General features: G+C 40.1%; 2 protein-coding genes and 1 non-coding gene across 4 annotated transcripts; 2 read left to right on the forward strand and 1 right to left on the reverse strand.

Moving 5' to 3' along the window:
• The first annotated feature begins 205 nt into the window (after positions 1 to 205).
• LOC144661778 (uncharacterized) lies at positions 206 to 3,892 on the forward strand. Its single transcript, XM_078522607.1, has 3 exons — positions 206 to 330; positions 1,721 to 2,078; positions 2,694 to 3,892. The coding sequence occupies exons 2-3, from the start codon at positions 1,728 to 1,730 to the stop codon at positions 3,510 to 3,512; spliced, it is 1,170 nt and encodes a 389-aa protein (XP_078378733.1). The 5' UTR covers positions 206 to 330; positions 1,721 to 1,727; the 3' UTR covers positions 3,513 to 3,892.
• A 544-nt stretch (positions 3,893 to 4,436) lies between these two features.
• On the reverse strand, positions 4,437 to 18,927 carry LOC144661777 (NACHT domain- and WD repeat-containing protein 1-like). Of its 2 annotated transcripts, none has more exons than XM_078522606.1 (13): positions 18,789 to 18,927; positions 17,675 to 17,747; positions 16,479 to 16,674; positions 14,898 to 15,364; positions 14,135 to 14,294; positions 12,207 to 12,545; positions 11,350 to 11,666; positions 11,074 to 11,249; positions 10,253 to 10,573; positions 9,495 to 9,840; positions 8,375 to 8,862; positions 7,278 to 8,103; positions 4,437 to 5,519 (listed from the first exon to the last, which is right to left on the reverse strand). In XM_078522606.1, exons 1-13 carry the CDS (start codon positions 18,860 to 18,862, stop codon positions 4,689 to 4,691), a joined length of 4,614 nt encoding a protein of 1,537 aa, XP_078378732.1. In that variant the 5' UTR covers positions 18,863 to 18,927; the 3' UTR covers positions 4,437 to 4,688. The 2 variants fall into 2 exon arrangements, with proteins under 2 accessions (XP_078378732.1, XP_078378731.1); XM_078522605.1 differs by having other exon boundaries at positions 14,811 to 15,364.
• Trnas-aga (transfer RNA serine (anticodon AGA)) lies at positions 6,970 to 7,043 on the forward strand. Its single transcript has one exon. It is a non-coding gene; the product is annotated as a tRNA-Ser (tRNA).
• Positions 18,928 to 19,292: the final 365 nt, after the last annotated feature.

Genomic DNA, 19,292 nt, shown 5'->3' on the forward strand with positions numbered 1-19,292 from the left:
TCATCATGTCATGATCGTGGGCCATATCTGAGTCCCCAGTGTAACTTTTAGAGTACGAAACGAAAAGGATTGACGATTAAGTCTTCACTGAATTGAAACTCGTATACGTTTCTACGCACAAACTGATGTAAAAGCATCTTTAAAAATTAATAGCGTCTGGGTGTTAGAGTTTAATTTAAGGAGTGCTAACGCCGATTGTGTGTCTTTCATACATCACGTATCCAGAGGTGTTTTCTGGAGGAGTTCAACAAACCGCGTTGTCAAGTTTATATAACTTTTATCAGCCAACTTCGACACGTGGTGAAACTACTTTACTTGGTTAATCTGAAGGTAAGTTATAGTAAAATGATTTGAATTTGCTGTATTGTTCTGAAATCTTGGCTAAACAGGCTGTTACTAAATTACAAGAAGCCCGGCCAGTCAGTTTCACGGCAGTTTTCGGAACAATGTAATTTTTACGGTACGACGCAAGAAGGATTAGCAATTAAACTTCACTGAAACGACTATTACCCATCTTTATTGAAAGGGATCACAAACGCGTTTAAGTTTCCTTCCTAAACATTTCTTCAGTGTAAGATCAACTATTCTTTCTTAAAGTCAATTTGAAGTAGTAATAATGTCGTTTGAGAATTTATTAATGATTGTTTTAGTATATACCACACGTATAATACCACACGAGTTGAATAACTAGCGGACTAAAACATTTCTTTTGGTAACAAAAGCGACACGGGAAGCCATTTTGTTTCCTTTCAGCTGCTTGGAGGTGAATTGTACTTTGCTAATCACCTCCGAGTTAACCAATCACAGCGCACGATACCGAGCCGCGAATGAAAATATATAGAGGTGGTCTTAGTTAATTGAAATTGGTTCGCTCGTTAATTTTCATACTCAAAGAGTATAATTAAGAAAAGAACTGCATGCAGTATGAAAATTTTAAAGGCAGTTTTCATTGTATATCAACTTCTCATTGGAACTCTCTGAGAATACTGCTGAAACAGCCAGTCACTGAGCCCGTAGCCGGACTGAAAGAACCGTTTGAACGTTTTAGATTGTGTAATTACTGTGTTTTAGAAACATATGTTAGTTGCTTATAGAGGTCTCTATATTGTGTTGTTAATAAAAATTAAAGTAGTCCTTTTCCAGTAAGCTTCTCTAGCCTTGTAGCCCAATTTTATACGAGCCGTCCAAATCAATCTGGATAAATTTGTACACGCGTCTTTATTTTTCTTTGACTTCGCCAATCCGTCCACACTAAAACGGTGTTATCGACCACTGGAAATAGAACTTTTTGAAAACGTTCTCCAGAGAAAATAATTAAAAAACGCTGTGTGTCGTTTTACAATGGGCGGAAAAAACAAACGTTTTGGAACATGCTGACGTCACGGAGTCAAATTTATCCACGAGCTCAAGTTATGTGCGCATTTAATTAATTAAATTCCATTTTCGGAGTCATCGTTTCTTTGATAGCAAAGTATCTGGGTGATTAAAAATCCAATCTTGGATTCTCCTAAAGAAACGCATCCTTAGACCGACACTTTATAACCGAAATGGAGAGTGGTCAGAACACGAGAACTCAACATCCTGGAATTAAACCAGTTTGTTGCTGTTACCAGCGAAGGCGATCGTGATTTTTTTTTCTTAAAACAAAGCAACCTGCTGCACTAAAATATTAATATAACTATATCAGTAGTTTATTTTCTTTTTTGTGTTCTTGTGGTAGCTGTAGTATGAGTGCCTTGCGTTTTCTACAAGTGCTGTTTTTGGTGACACACCTGACTCTCGTCATTGTGGTGCACAGCGACGTTAACTGCCAAAAGTTCAAGTTTGTTATCGATGAAGATGTCGTCCTTAACCACATTCTTGAGGGTCACGTGTTTAAAAGGTTGACAGTCTACAGCGCCGCCCAATGTCACATGATGTGTAAAGACGACTGCTTGTGTGCATCTATGAATTATTTCCCCGTCTCCAAAGAAAATAACTGTGAACTAAACAGTGTTAACAAAGAAATGAAGCCATCAGCACTGACATGGAAACACGGAGTCAATTATTATGACTTGGTGCGGAGCTACACTGTGAAGGTGAATTTTAATTGCTTATCCCTCCCTCCGTCTCTCCCTCCCTCCCTCCCTCCCTCCCTCCCTCTCACCCTTCCTTCCTTCCTTCCTTCCTTCCTTCCTTCCTTCCTTCCTTCCTTCCTTCCTTCCTTCCTTCCTTCCTTCCTTCCTTCCTTCCTTCCTTCCTTCCTTCCTTCCTTTCCCCTTTCCTCCTTTCCTTCCTTCCTTTCTTCCTTCCTTCCTTCCTTAAATCTTTATTTCCTTCGTTCGTCTTTTTGTTCGTTCGTTCACTAGGTTTATTCGTTTGTTCGTTTGCTCATTTGTGCGTTCGTTCTTATGTGTATTCCTTCAATACATGTATTATTGTACAAACTACATTTTAAGTTAAGTACATTAAAGTACACTGGAAAGTATGCTTATAAGTATCCAATAACGAAAAAAAAAACAAGTTAAAAGCGAAGTGTATACTGGTGTCAACACAAAATCCTGAATAAAACAGCTTTTGCTTCTTCTTGTACTTGTAACACTGCTAAAAGTCCCTTCCCTCGTTTGATGTTAAAAACTTTACTCACGGGCAACTGACTACATGGATGGGCTCGAATCAGGAACTAAAATTAGTTTTCTGTCATATCGCAATAGGGCGGAGGTATGTACATCCCGGGAAGACATCGCTGTGTCAACAAATGCTGCCAAGATGATCCTTGTATCAATGGAGGGGTATGTGAGGAGATTTGTGACCCTCACAGCACGCGCTTCAACTGTACCTGCCCTGATACTCACACTGGTCAGCGGTGTGAGAAGATAAAATATCCAAGAACCTGCAAAGATATCGCTAAGAACGACGCTTCGTCATCTGGAAAGTATCTCATTTTTGATTCCACAAACGAAGCGTTTTCTGTTTACTGCGACTTTGAATCAGAACCGGGATTCCTTTGGGCTTTGGTGCAATCTTTTAGCTTAGCTAACAAAGTTATGTTCAGAGATAAAACGTTTGGCGTTGATTTCTCGGTGAACCAAACCACAAATGAAGTGGATTGGAACTGGTACCGCCTGTCCTTATTGCAGATGCAATCCATTGCTAATTATTCAACGCACCTACGAGCGACTTGTAACTACCCAACAGAGGGTCTAAAGTATACCGACTACGCACGCGCCAAGCTGGAAGGTCACGACATATTTAACACCTGGGAGTTTACGTGTCGGCCGTATGAGTACATCAACATCCGTGGAAATGAGTGCTCTAACTGCACCGCTGTGACGAAACAGTCACCTGGGAAAGCTTGGAATGTGAACAGTTATAGAAGTACAGAACTTGGCTGCGAATTCGATGGAACCCAAGGTGCAAGATCAAACGAACACAATTTCGGACGGTATGTTAATGTTAATACTAATCACCGCTGTTCGTCTTCGTCTGTCTCGACGACTCAGCACTGGTTTGGAGCTCAGCATGACCTGTAAAGGACTGTCATATACAAATGTACAAAGCTTAGTCCGGCTCATCAGACGCCGATGCATAGCTTTAACTTTAAAAACATGGAGTGACTGGAAGAATGACTGCTTTGTCGGAACGTTACAATTTTATTATGTAAAGAACTCAAAGTCGTATTTATATAGATGTTAGAGAACCAAGATGAACTCAAAACTTCTTTTAAGAAAAAAACATGATAATCATGAATATCCTGTTAGCAACACTAGGATAGCTAGAGTTCGAAGACTATTTTAATCATTTTTTTTCTATACTCATCGTATTTTTTTCTGCAATCCCACTATTATCGCCAAGTTAGTCGAGAGCGTAAGATCAAAATGTAAACTGCAGAGGAATGGAAGGAGTGCAAACACTGGAAGGTGGAGCGGGGGGGGGGGGGGGGTATATTTTATAGGTGACTGGCAGCTTTACAAACGCAACTGCTCAAATCTGATGTGCTTGAATGATAATGATAGAAACTACAGTTCTTGAATGAAAACGGCAGAATTTTACACAAACGAGAAACTAAATCTTAATCCGGATTAACTGTCTAATAATTTTTTTAAATCATTTTATATTCGCTTCGTAGCCTATGTAGTCTACGTAATGTTTAAGTCAGTGCTGCAAAAAATATAACAATAACGTAAAAATAAAAAAAATAAACGCTTTGGCAGAAGTGGACACGGCACCTTTCGGTACATCCGGGTCAGCCTAGTGCCTAAAGAAAACGCGAAGGCGCTGGGCTGCATCTAGGTATTTCCATGCGCGGCAATCTTGGCATCTTGTGACCAAACAAGTGGCCGCGAAGGAGAAATTGCGAGTTGTCCATGCAAGGAAGCTTAGTTTTAAGTGTCACCTTAGCAAAACACCACGGTTTCCCATTGGCTGGGTTACAACAGAAACCACAAAGTGTAACAAAATGTTTACTACTTTTGTATATTTTTGTTCTTGGTGATACTTCTTCCTTATAGGAAAATACAGTTGTCAAAGAAAGAAGGCATTTAAGCATGTGAAAGGCTTGACTAGGTTTAACGACTTATAAACCCATTAACAATCATTTATATATCTTGTAAACAGTTGAAAAATCGTTTTGCAATAACACCACATTTCACTGCTTAGAGTTAACTGAATAAAATTCACAGTTGGCATAGCTTCACTTGTTTTAGTTTTTATTCTTTCAAAGCGTTTCCTTCTCGTCGATTATAAATTTTTAGGAAGTACAGGTACCCCACTGCATCTCCTGCCGTAAGCAAATCGTGTTTGTTCGGATGCCAGGCTAAACCCCAGATCCCCGACGCTGCGTAGAATACTTGAATCTGCTGATGGGTATCGCAGTCCCAGATGCGAATCGTTTGGTCCAAGGCTCCGCTCGCCAAAAACTTGTCATCGGGCGAAAAACTCACCATCCTGATCTCGGATTCGTGACCTTTCATCTCGCATAGCTGCTTCCAAGTACTGGTGTTCCACAGGCGCACCAACTGATCTTTTGAACACGTGGCTAGCAACTGCTCGTTGTGCGAAAATGTTGCACAGGTCACCCAATCAGGCTGCGTCACAGTGGTCACGTGATTGTAGCTCTCTCCGTCCCATATTCGGGCTGTGTTGTCTATGGAACTGGTAAGAATGAACTTCCCTGAGGAGGAAAATTCAGTGTACTGGCAAAAACGCTCGTGCCCTCCCAAAGTCAACATCATGCTCTGAGTTTCTAAATCCCAGACGATTGCACCATTTGTAAACTCGCCCACAGAGACCAACCGCTTGTCATCCAAGGAGAATCGCAGGCACCACGGGAGCATGGACTTGCCACAATCCAGCACAATGTTGTCCTTACCAGTTTCTCGCGACCAGATGCGGATTTTGAGCTCGTCTCCACCGCTGGCGACCTGGGTCGAGTCTCGCGAGAAAGTGCAGGCGCGAACTCCACAGGAAAATGTCCTTTTCTGTTCGTGTCCCTCGTAGATCCGGGAAACCTCAAACGTGTCCATGTTCCAAACACAAACCTAATGAAAATCAACGGGTCAACAGGGTTAAACAATTAAATCTTATAGAACGCTCTCTGGCTGAAAAGAAAGATGTTAGAAAAAGCCTGGCATTTGGCTTCCAGTCCGCAGCCTTTAACGACAATGCTGGAAATGGCGCGAATGTAAGAATATATATACGGTCAAACAAAGAAAGAAAAGAAAACGTGTGAACATATGACAGAATAAATATTTGAAAAGAAAGTAATAAAAACGAGAGAATCCTAATTAAAAAATATTAAAATGCTAGTCAGTTAGTACAGGGTCGTAATCAGACCTTTGGCATAAACGAGGCAAGATCTTGCTAGGAAGTTCTGGGGGCATGTCCTCTAGAAAATTTGGAAATCTAGAATCTTCGAAAAACTTTCGTATACATTTTTAAAAGGTATTTCTTGATAAAAAACTGGGGATTATTTTCTTTACTAAGCGTATATATATATTTTTTTTAATTTGGGTTAAAATCTACCTTATTCTTGCTAATTTTCGCGCGTACTTAATTTCGCGAAAATTCGAGAGCCGAATTTCGCGAGTATAAATTTTCGCTATTGCAAGAAAAATTAGAGGAAAAGTGTATTAAATTTCGCGATTTTGTCAGTGTTTTATGGCTCAGTCGTCAAAGAGTAAGGAACCACTGGAAATACACCAAGGTCTGGCTCAATGTAACTACAAGGAGCCTGCAAACGGGGACTTTAGTGACTGTACTAAAGAGATTTTGAACCAATTTACAAGCTCGAAAACAAGACGGAAAGATGTTTTAAAGGTAGATAGTTGCAGCTCCAAACGTTTAAAATTTTATTGTTTTGAAATAAAATATGGTATTAATTTTCGCGTTTCTAAATTTCGCGCAATTTTTTTTTTGCGCGTTCTAAATTTCGCGATTATTTTGAAATCGCGAAAATCGCGAAAATTAGTACTCGCGAAAATTAGTGAAAATAAGGTAGTCACGGCCGTGTAGTAATGTTCTTTACTTTAAGAGAAGCAAGTATTAATTGTCGGGGACTAGCAGCTTTGTGTAATTATATGCTTAAGTTGTCATGGCAGTATGTCAACTCTTAAAAGAGTTGTCAGTGTGTTGTAGTCAATTTAGCAATTACTCTTGCATTCTCAGAGTCAATCAGGTGATTGTTGTACCAAACGTAATTTGCAATATTTGTTGGATCTTTTAGAACAGTTTTAATTTCTAATGTATTTAACGCTTAAATGAATACATGTGAATATTTCTCACAAATAAGCCAGAATGTTGGAAGGACATGACTATCTAAAATGACAAATCATTTCTCATGTTTATCTACGATTTCCTCCAAGTTTTTTTTAACGTTTTCTTTTGGTCCGCAAATATGTCTTTATATGAATATATGAATTTCATATATTCATTTCATATCTTCTCCATCTACGGGTATATTACGAACTCACAAGTGACCAGCTCCCAGTTGGCTTGATAGCTCAGTTGGTTAGAGACCTGCACTAGAATCGCAGAGGTCATGGGTTCGATTCCCGTTCAAGCCTGAATTTTTTTAGGCTTGCTTTTCTCAACTGCTTAAGTTGAGTACATTACTGCGATGATCATTCATTTCTTAAAAAGTACCTTATTTTGTAACCGAATATTTATTATAACTGTTCTTATATAGTCTAAGAACCACCCTAAATGCTGTTCTGAAATTAAATCTCAAATACCATTCAAAACCGTATAAAAGGAAAATATAAAGCTGTGGATAGCACCACTCATAGATTGTTCCTAACCTTAAAGTCATCTGAGGCAGAAGCCAGCCATTTCCCATCGTCAGAATACGCCACGCTCCAGCAACGTTCAGAATGGAAACGTGCCTCTCGCAGTTTTTCCGCAGCAGTTGCGTCCCACACCCGCACGGTTTTGTCACAAGCTGCAGACGCCAATCGACTCGCGTCTTCATTGAATGCCACATCGATCACCCAGTCGGAGTGTCCGCCGAGTAAAGCCAGGGTCCTGGAACTACTACTGACGCGTTCGCCACCGACGTCATCAAAGCGTGCGTCGAAGAGGGTGACAGTGTGATGAGCCGAAGAGCCTGCAGCCAGTCGCGTTCCGTGCTCAGTTTGAGCAAAAGCCACCGTGGATGCGTCGTTGGGGAGATTAAACGTCCAAATCTTTGCACCACTTTTTACGTCCCACAAGATAACGTCACTGTCGACGCATGCGGAAGCGAGGTATTTTCCATCGGGAGAGAAGCACACTGACCAAATCAGGGATTTGTAGTCCAGATCTCGTAGGCCCTCAAGGGTGTCTTTATCAGGGAAATTTGGGTTATCGTCTCGCTGATGTCCCTCCAAGGTCAGTCTGATGGAGCGTTCGTTTAGGTCCCATATGAAGAGTTCCAGATTATCTCCGCACGAGGCACCAACCGAGTCATCCAGCGGCGACAAGGCACACGATAAAGGAAAACTTTTATGTCCCAGAAGTGTTGCCAGGCTCTGGCCATTGTTTAGGTCCCAGATTTTGAGGGTCTTGTCTTTAGAAGATGAAAGCAATTTGTCCCCATTTTTGAAGAAGGCAATGCACGTTACTCGATCTTCGTGCCCCTCGAGGACTCTACAAAGATGACAAAAATACCGATTTAGCAATTGGATTTCTTCCTTACTTTTTTATCTTTCTGTCATTAACAAAGACAATTAAAGCAGAGCTCGAGGTCCTTGCTCAGTACAGTAATAGGTAATTTAAACAAAGGGGGTCGGGCGTCTTGAACTAGTTTATTGTATCCGTATAGGTCATAAATTACGCTCCATTTCATCGTCAGAGCATTAGACTGAGACAGGATACAGGGAAATTAACGTCATAACAGCCGATAAAGATAAACACCAACCTAATAATTTCATTGGCTGGAAATTTCCACAGTCGAATAGTCTCGTCCCCAGAGGCGGATGCCATCATAGCACCATCCGGAGAAAGCCGGATACACGTGACAGGTCCTTGGTGATCTTCAAGCTGAGCGTGCAGCTCCCCGGTTTCACTGTCCCAAACTCGGATGGTCCCATCTGCTGATCCAGACAACAACGTCCTGTTGTCCTTCGCAAAGCACGTGGAGAGTACGCTCTTAGAGTGACCACTGAGCTCAAGCTCGAAAGCTTCGGGAACCTGAGGCTTGTTCACCCATTCCACCCATCCCTCTGGGGCAGGGATGTTGTTGGGGTCTGGTCGATCAAAAGTTTGACGCAGACGCTCTGCTTCTTTTGCCATCCACTCGTGCTGAGGGTAGGTGGCGGCCTGTTGGTATGTCAGGATCGGAGACCGGCTCAAGATATGCACCTCACTGCGTAGAAATCCCAAAATATCTTGAAGGTCTTCGGTGATCTGTATGCAAAACATTCATCAAAAAATAATTATGAAGGAAACTTTTTTTCCACAAAAAAGTTACGAAAACCTCTTGAGGGGTGCTTTTTAAGATGCTTTATCCTCTTTGCTAATTGTTTTACTTTAACTTCGTAGCTCAGTACGTATCTCAGTACTTTTGTGCTTGTTTACCATATCGCGCTTTAACTCTCATGTTCAGCGTTGAGCTTTAATTCGGCTGTAAACCCCTTTCAAAACCAAAATTATATTACAACGTAATGAAAAACAGTGCCATAAAAATTCCAAGGAAAACAGGGTGAAAGCTAACCTGGCCTCTGAATGAATGCTGTTTCTGATATCTTGAATTATTATTAAACAGCTGTCCTTTAGCTTTACGGAAACAGTCTACACTTTTCATACAATCTTATTGACTACCTAAATAGGCCTTTTTGTCAGACATAAAGCAGTTACTCCTTTTTGTCAAACGAGAAGCGAGAAAACTGAAAGCAAGAGTCGTGCTCCCAGCTTTCGCTTATCGCCTGACTAACAAAGAAAGCGAAAAAAGACTTGCTCGTAGCAAAACAAGAATTTCGAAGAATTTCGAAGCTATAAAACCACATACTTTCATAATGCATCAAACTATAAACTTTTACCTCGGGGGCAGCGTCTTCACTAACGGAACAGCCCACTGCCTTAGTAGTCTCAGCGAGTAGCTCATATCCCATTCCCGCCATGCACTTTGCCTGGATAAACTTCAAATCTCCCAGAGTACTTCGCAGCCCGTTAAAGTCGTGCGCCTCTAGAAGTGCCACAGGAAGCCGATCCAATTTCCTGAGGTTGAGAGCGACCGACGAGTAGGCGTGAGGCTGGGCAGGAATGGCGCGCTCGTTGCCATACTTTTCGTGATATTCCCCGGAGAAGTACTTGGCAATGTTGCTGTGAGTTTCTCTGTGACGATCACCTTTGAGATATCTTTCTCTCGCTACCTCTAAGAATTGCCTATAATCAAATGAAGGTTTAATTAAGTCTTAGTCTTATGTCTTGAAATGATAACATAAGCCAAGTTCCAGTCAACTATTGTCAACTAAGGGGATAGCTACTCTTTCCTGCTCGGAAGCTAGTCCTTCGCAGGATACTCCACAGCAATATCCCGGTACCCTTTCTGTAGCTAGGTGTAAAAAAGTTTTGCAACACACCGCACAAGAACATAACATGAGAGAACTGGCAAGAACGTGGGCAGACTTGGATCTCGAGTATACGGCGTATGGCGCTTTGTTAAATACCTGCTTAACTTTCGTTTTTAAGGTTGTTTGTACCCGATAAATAGGTAAACAGAAACTTGAACCTTTCTCGAATTAAGCACAAAAAAAGCTTTATTCACAGTTATTCAGGATTTGGGATGAAGACATACCTGTGATAGAGCGCCAGCAATGACACACCGTACGCACCCCTCTCCACTAAGAAAGGACCGAGATCGTGCTTTAGACGAGCCAGTAGTAGCGGTGGCAAGCGGCGTTTAGGTGGCTGATGCCAGACGAGCACATCCTGTAAAAGTTCCTCGTCACAACTCAAAAGATTAAGGATGTCGTCTGAATTCATCCCATCAGTCCCTGCGGCCAGCAAACCCAGGACTCTTCCCACGAACATTTCACCGTGATACTTTTCAAGGTCCTGGTACAGAGAGTGTATCATTCCGGTGACGTCAGGTTGAAGAATGATGTCAGCGGTTTTCCTGTTTATAAGATAAATTTAATTATAATAACAAGGTGTATGGAACATTATTCTAAGAGAAGCCTTTTGGCTGCTTGGTCATTAGAACAAATGTGTTTACTTTCAACGGCAGTTACAAATTCCCTCTTAAAACAATTCCCTCAGCAATAAATTATTATCATAGGCTTATTAAAAAAACGAATTCAACATTTCTGAAAGTATTCTGTAACACTCAGGGTCTTAAAATAACTGAAGATAGTGTGCCGCCTTTGTAATTACATCTGCAAATGGTTCGACATTCTAGTCTTCTCGGATAGGGACGATAAACCGTAGGCCCCGCCCCCTGTATCCTCAGTCTTACAGCAGGGGACGTTGAAGAACCCACACACTATTCGCAAAGAGTAGGACAAGAAGCTTACGGTGTTGTGCTCTGGCCGTTGTGAGTAGTAACAACCACATATGGAAAATTCGCTATATAAATACATAACTATCATTATCATTAACCTTAAAATCCGCTCTTACTTGAATGAAGGCCAAGCGCGGCATTTGTTAAACAGCAAGTGCAAGTACAGGGGCAGTGGGCAGCGGTTAAAAGCCTCTAAAATAAGGGCCCGCTGATCAGGGGTCAGCGTTCTGCTGACTGATTTTAGCCAAGCATCTAGGATAGCAGGTCCATCATGCATGTCGAGCCGCGTAACCTGAAATCAAAATAATAAACGTTTATTTTAGAAATTCAAACTGAATTATTAAACAAAAATAGTGTGGATAAAAAATTTAACGAATTATTGAACTCTCTACCTGTAAAAACTGTGCAGCTGGAATTCCAAACGTTTTTAAACGCTGCATGCACCCACCCTCCACTGGCAGGGTAGACACTATTACGCATGCATGCGCGGGGAGCTTGCGTGGAAGCCATTCCAAGAAGCGCCTTGCGCCGTCCTCGTCAGTCAACTGATCCAGAGAGTCGATCACTATGCAAAGCGGCCTTTCTTCCGAAGCGTGCGCCATGAATGCAGGAAAAACCTCGCATAACGTTTTGTAGTCCTCGGGAACTTCGTCGGTGATGTTATACACAAGTTTGAGTTGTTTGCAGAAACTCTCGGTTAGGGCTCGACCTGAAAGATAATTGAACCAGGCCCTAGTGTTTATTGGTTTCCTGTGTTTTGTGACTCATCTGACTATATAGACAAGTTAAAGCTGTTGATTACTTTAGTTTCCCGATGGAAAGAAGCTTCTTGATTGATTGATTGATTGATTGATTGATTGACTGATTGACTAACTGACTGGCTGATTACTTGATTTATGAATGATCCATCCGTTTCCGTGCTTACTTCAGTAACATAACTGATAACTCCATACTCCAGTATAAAAGCACACACACCCCGCAATCCTTCATTTTGCTTCAACGAAAGGCTTACACTAGAAATGTCATGACGACAAATAGGTAAATACTACGCTGTAGTAAAAAAACTTTTTCCGACGTTTCGGCAATGCTGTCTTTTTTAGGGGGGGGGGGGGGGGGCGTTCAAGAAATATCATCTTTATTAAATTCGTTTCGGCGGTACGTTTATTCACCTTTTTGAAATTCTGTTTGATAATGAGCTAAGTCCTTAAGCTCTGAAACGGTCACAAGAGAAAATTAAACGTAATCCTACCAGTGGACGAATCCGGTGTAGTTCCACAGAACCGATACATTATGGCCAGATTTCTTTCCTTCTTCTTTTCTTGTATCTCCATGACAACCTTTGCCATCAGTGACGTCTTACCAACTCCAGATTCTCCATGAATCACTAAAGGCATCGTGGGATCGGGGCCACTAACGTAATTGTGGACAGCTTGCAAAATATCTGCGCGGCCCTGGAACGAGTGGGTGTGGTCACGACAGAAGAGTGCGTGACGCGTGACCTCCTCCATCAATGGATTTGGTGGACCGAGGCTTTTCAAGATTTCATTTATTCGAGATGTCAGAAGTTCTTTGACTCTATTGCACATTTCTAATGAGAAAGACAAATTAAAATTATACATTGTGTTGTTTGATTTTATTCCATTTTATGAAAAAGAGAACTATGGTTAAAGGGTAAGATGAATTAAATAAGTATAGTTTTTTTTTAAGGACAACAGTGTGAGACTGCCTATATGGCATTTTCTACCGTGCTAGAAATCTCGTTGGCTTGCAGTTTCATCCCATTTTACTTATAGAATGATTCCCGTACACAGTTGCTCAGTCTTTGAAGAAGCACTGCTTATGTGGCTCTGATTGATTTATCACTCCTGTACAAGGGAACTTACAAGTTGGCTCTAACTTTAAAAGCGGTGGATGCATATTAAAAGGAAAGAAAGTTAGGGCCGAATCGCACTAGCGGACAAATTTTGTAACAATTGATTGATTTCATCATTAACGTGTCACTTGTCACAGAAAACAAGTGCGATAGCGTTTTTTGAGACCTAGAACTTGTCCAACATTTCAGGAAAACAAAGAAGCAGTTGTCTTATGATTGGTCCGCGTTGCACGCGCGATAGATGTTGTCAAACAATTGCAAAAACAAGTGCGAACGACTTGCTGGACAAGGGCAAATTTTGTCAAAACGGACAAATCATCAAAGGGGCCGAAGTCCTGCCTCAAGGCAGGACTTTTCATGACAAGTCGCATTCCCATGCCCCTCGTAATGCTAGATAACAATACGTTGTTGATTGGCTATTGTGTTTGGCCCAAATTGCACCGAAAAACAACACGCACTCAAAAGTTGTTGGGATAGTATGCACCGTGATGTGGCTCTCACTATCGTAATCCAGCCGCAAAATCTTTTCGCGAGAGGCAAAGCATATTTATAAGTGAAGTGTTTCGGCCAAATGTTAGAATGAGAAAAGAAAAAGTTATCTTGAGACGACTCATTATTCTACTGCATGAGAAAGCGTACTTTAAATGCCAATTGTTTTAGATTTTTTTACCGCGTTGTACTGCATAATTATTTGATGTTTGCCCAAGACGGCCGTGCTGAGAAATGTACAGGGATGGCAGAAGCACGTGCAGAGCTATTGTACTAATAATTACACCTTTTGTTTTCTTCAAAATGTCTCTGACTTGTCGCGACAATTTTTTTTTGTAAAAAATGTTATGACATTTAAAACTTGTCCGCTAGTGCGATTCGGCCCTTATTGAGCAGCACTTTAATGTGATACTATTCATTATGCTTCGATATGCTGTTAAAGGCAGTTATAACTTTCACGTCTGTTGATGAAACCCTGGTATGTAACCATTCAAATGAAAGCTAATGAGCAGTTCTTTCACATGCTTCTGTCTTGTAGGGTGGATTCTCAGTCCCTTTAAAATATCTCAGACCGTCCAAATGGTAGCTGTTGGGAAGTATGAGTCCTTTTTTACTAGTACGTTTATGTTGTGGTTTTTTTATGACAGCTGTACAAAGAATAAAAAAAAACAGTGTATATCATGGCAATTCTAATAAAGCGGCTGTATTCCGACACGATGCTGTTTCGTTTCAGTTTCCGCCTGACGATATTTCGATTTTGAAACTATTCTGGAGTTCTTGAGGCTGATATTGACTTTTGTCTCCTTATTCGTCACCTGTAATATATTGCTCGTGTTCCTCGCCTTGCAGTCCTTCGTGATGCCACCGCAGGTCAGTAAACTTAAGTACTCGTCCAACTTCCAGTGAGGCCGGAATTCGATGTTCTTTTAACTCTGACATCAACTTTACACATTCCGGGTCAATGTCTCCATCTTCCTACACAAGCAAGAAAAGTGTACACATTTCCAATTATTACGTATTATCATTTAAGAAAATCGTGTTTAGGTTTCTCTTCTACAAATATACGATGTAAATAGTTAAAATATTTCGTACGGTGGATGTTAAACAAATGTCGGGCTGGGTGAATAAAAAAAAAAAAGAGTTTAATTTTGGCATTCATAGATGATCAATGAATGTGTATAGATTTTCAGAGTTAGTTTCAGATCATTGCCATCATTTGTGCCCATCGTTTGTCATTAAGTACTAATTACATTAGGGTTATTTTTTTAAGTTTAGAGTTTGTTACATGCATGTTATTTTTAATTTATTAATCCATTAATCTCCTAACATCAACTTAGAGTCAAATTAAAATAACATAACGCATTGAAGTAATATACGAACGTATAATTTAAGTGATATGTTTTAAATTAAGTAAACGCAATAAATTAAAGACTACCTAACAGCAGCTTAATCTGTTCTTTTTTTCCTGTCTTTTGTCTTAAATTTTCCTACCTGTAAGTTAACGAAATTTCTGGCCGCCTTATCCTTTTCATTAATGCGATCAAACCTGCGATCAATAACAAGAGTACGCTGGCTTGCCTCTGGATCCGCCACGACGCCAGTTTCTACCTCGCTCTGAGTGACGGACACCGTGTATTTTTGCTTGTCCTTCTCCTCCAGACCGGCTTTCTCTGCCGCTGACCGTAGCTGACTCCAAATATTTTTTTCGACTTTACCCCAGTCCTCCCAAGCCTTGTCGACCTCGTCTTTTTCCGTCGATTTGATGGGAAACTGGGTCGAGATTGGTTGAAGTAGGTAACATGGCGGAACAGAGTTGTCATCGCGTAGATACCAAGTAGTGATGAGCTCGCGATCTGATTGGTCAATGAATTGGAGAAGCGATTCAAACTCGTCAGCATTGACTGATGGGGGCAGCGGTCTCCAACCGTATTTGTCTCCCAATATGGCGATGAAGGCGATACCAAGAGAAGTCTCCTGGCAGCGTTTTATTTCTTCCATGCAGATATTCACAACCCGATGATCATCGACAGATTCCTGGCGCACACCTGAACGAAAAAAAAAACGTCGGTATAAATATCTATTTTGTAGGGAAATTCAGGAAATGCATTCAAAGAGGTTGCTAGCATATCATCTGTTTACAAACTAAAGAAGGGAAGGTTATTGTAACTCGAATCTTTGTGTAAGGATATAATGGTAGATCCCTGACCCCCTAGATGGTTTGTGATCATAAAATCAGTTTTGGCTGTCTCTCTTAAGCCTGCGTAGATGCACTCTGCGCTTTTGGCTTTTACCAGTAAACTCTTTTTCAATCACTTTGCAAATATGAATAATAGACAGTGGTTGTAGTTTCTGTTAGCAATTTCTGTATAAAAATTTGAACTCTTTAATATTTTTTTTAGAACCAACATTACGTACTGTTCAGTTTTCGCATATGTTTGTGTCTAAATTTTCCCATGGGCTTTACACACAAATATTTGGAAAACTTAAAAAAGACTAGTATAAGAAGTGGAAAACTTTTCCTTCTTTGCTGTGTAAAGAAATGGAAAAGACGTATACGGAACCACAGTGTCCATCAAGGAAAATTAGGGTGGTATATGACACTTTAAAAGCTGATATCAAATCAAAAACCTCCAACCCCTTATACAGAAGAATGATTTTTTTGAGCAAGAGGGTGGGTCATGTAATTTTCAACGCCATATCAGGGGTGGGTCAGTCAATTTTGATCCAGAAGGAAAGGGTGGGTCACAAATGTTCAAGCCACCACTTTTCCAATTGCTCAGGCCCACCCCTGCTGGTACTTATTGACCAGTTTGTATTTTAAGATAAAATTCAAAAGTTGCCACGGCGAGGGTAACAAGGGCCCTGATCTTTCTCCAATCTCGAACTTTGTTTTTATTTTTGACTCTCTCTTGCGGTTTCATTGCAGTTTGTTCTAAAGGAAATGATATTCTGATAATTCAGTTAGATCATCTCCAACCATGACAGTAAATGCAAACTATTGCATATAGTAGAACTTGGAAAACGTTTACCTCACGACGTGAAGTTGGCATTAAAAAAAAAATAAATCACGCCCGCTTCATCCCTGTTCATGGCAAAGTGAATATCGGCTAAGGCTGAGCATCTGAAAAAAGCACACCTTATAAGATTTGATATTCTTACCCCAGCGTAAGTCCACGACTTCAAACGCTATGCCGTGCTGTTGACAAAGATCTCTGATTGGTTCAAACACGTCCTCCATAAGCCTGTTTCTATCTACTCGCGTGTCCGTGAAAGTTGAACTCAGAAATATTCGAACTGTCTTCTGCACCAGCCTCGGATCCATGATGTCTGGGAGAACTTCTGTTGGGCTTGGGGCCTATAGGGAGAGAGGAAAAGGTCAGACTCTATGGTAAAGTTATTCAGATTTCATGCAGAACATTGGTCAAGTTTAAAAGTGCATTGTTTTATTCTTTTAAAATAACACAAATAGGTGAAACTGAAATAAACAGATGCAAAAAGAGGATATTTCAGTTGAAACTGCAACGATTTCAACATACTTTGAATTTCGTCATTGTTGAAAATCAAGTAGAAATTACTCATATTAGAAATCAGTGAGAAATTGGCCCTTCAAGCTAATGTAAACAAACTTGCATGCATTACGGTAGCTCTAGCCCGTCTTCGACAAATATCATATAAACTAAAATTTGCCGAATACAACATCTAGATTCAACACACATTTCACAATTTAATTTAAACATAAATTCGAACAGTTTCACTGATCTCACCATGTAAATAAGAATTTGAAGGGAATTTCAGGAAATGGGTGCCTTAGTTTTCCTTTACAGTGAATGACGAAGACGCCCGTATTGATTAAATTCTGCTTTCTTGAAATTTGACGATTAGTGTATGGAAGATTTGGCCTTGGTAAATGCGCATTTTTGTAAACTGAATCGTGTTAAGTTATCTTATGTAAGGGCACATAACGTCTTCAGTGGTGTCTGAATTTATTTCTGACTAAAATGATAAAAGATTCTGAAATTTTAGCTACTTAGAGCTCTAGCACAGATAAAGTGTATATATGAGGTCTGAGGTTTTTGTGTGTTAATGACAAACAAAACATTGCTTAATATCACGCTTCTCCACGTCACGCCATCTGATCTTTTAACAAACTTTCACTTTCCACTTCCGCTCTCTCATTTCTAGTCAATATTAAAGGTCTTCGTCGTTTAAAATATGCCTCATTTGTTGGAGAAAAAAATACTTAAACTTATCCGTTTGTCTCTACCTCATTTCGAAAGGATTTTGTAGCTTAAACGAGACTGAAATAACTGTGGTAACGCGCTATAAATAGGGTATGAATATTTTAAATGGCTTACCTCAATCTGCCCTCCGTGTTCGTCTGTCCGCGATAAGACATCCGTATGACCGATAAGCAAGCCACCCTCATCACTAGAACGAATACAACGCAAGATGCCTTTAAGGTCAAGAGAAAACATAACACTTCGCCGCAAATAAGTGCGTTTTTGATAAGCAAAGGTTTGTTTCTGTTTGCAGTACACGTGCCTGTTTTTTTGCGGTCGGAGATCTGGATACTAGAACGCGCAGATGGACAGTGTCACGCGTGTGCGTGACCCACGCAAAATTCGCGAAATAAAATATTGTCATTTTAGACGGAACCATTAAATCATTCATCATTTGAGTCTTTCTTCGCTGTTTATATTGCTATTTATATCATTTACGGAGGTAAATATGTCTACTAAACAGGGAATTTTATGATTTCGTGTAAATGGCTATTAGTCTGATTTATTTTAGGCACAGGTACCCAAGCGTTCACGTATTGACATGCGAAATTATTAGCGTTTTCAATTCGTTTTCGCAAATCATTGGCCTCTTAACATCAAAGTTCCGTCTGTTTACGATGTTTTTACGAGATAAAACTAAATTTGTCACTTCCATTTATTAAGAAATGTGTATAAAGATTAGAGTCCATTTGTTTGGCCGCAAAGCGGAAAATTCTTAATAATTTAAATATTATTGTTTAGAGTATCCAGCGATCGATGCATCGATCAATGTTTGCACATTAGATAACTGACGACAACAAAAGTGTAAACAAGTTATTTAGAATATTCAGCAAATTGTCAAATACTAACAATTTCGTCGGTTAGGAGAGTATTTTAAAGATCACTGTGTATGCATAAATATAGCTTTTTAAAACTACAAAACCGGAGTAATTGTATTATTGTACTGCTAGAAACAAGGTGAAACATATTCCAAAATTGAAGCCCTTTAAAATACTTTCATTCCAGATGAACGAATTGTCTGAATCAACGTTAAACACTTCAGTAAAATGCAATAAACCTAACAAGCCTCTATTCAAGTGCGACTTCAGAATTCATTCGAACAAGTATATGTTGTAGGCGAGATGCTTGAATGATTTAATCAAGCGAAGATATTTGTTCTTTCTACGCTTGTATTCCAAAAAAAACTTACCTGGTCTCTTTCTTCCCTTCCTCTCCGAAACTACTTGAAATTATGATGTTACTTTTGCTGGCTGTACAACCCATATTAAAGCTGAAAATTGCTTATCGCGACATTTAAGCTATTACTCGAGTTGCACGATTTATTCGCATTCCCATGAAAGCACTGAACATGCATTCAAGCGCGAACACAACACTTTGAACAAAAGAGTTCATTTCTAAAGCAACAAGATTGCTTTCCCGGATGAAAAAAACAATGACAAGTCATGCAAAAATAATTCGAGCGAAAAAAAAAATAACTGGAATATAACAGACAAAAAAAGATAATAGCTATGTGATCTAAGATAAATCTTGCCATTTTCTTTAGCACGAATCGAACAACTTTACAAAATCGGCAAAGCGACAAATAAAAAAAGAAACACCTTAAAATCAACAACACAACGAATGAACAAGTCCGCCCATCAGTTACAACGAGTATCTTGAATTGGGGAAGAATAAACTTACATTTGAAACAAGA

This window comes from Oculina patagonica, chromosome 7, assembly GCF_052425735.1.
Source record: "Oculina patagonica isolate OP01 chromosome 7, crgOcupat, whole genome shotgun sequence".
NCBI classification, from domain to species: Eukaryota; Metazoa; Cnidaria; class Anthozoa; order Scleractinia; family Oculinidae; genus Oculina; species Oculina patagonica.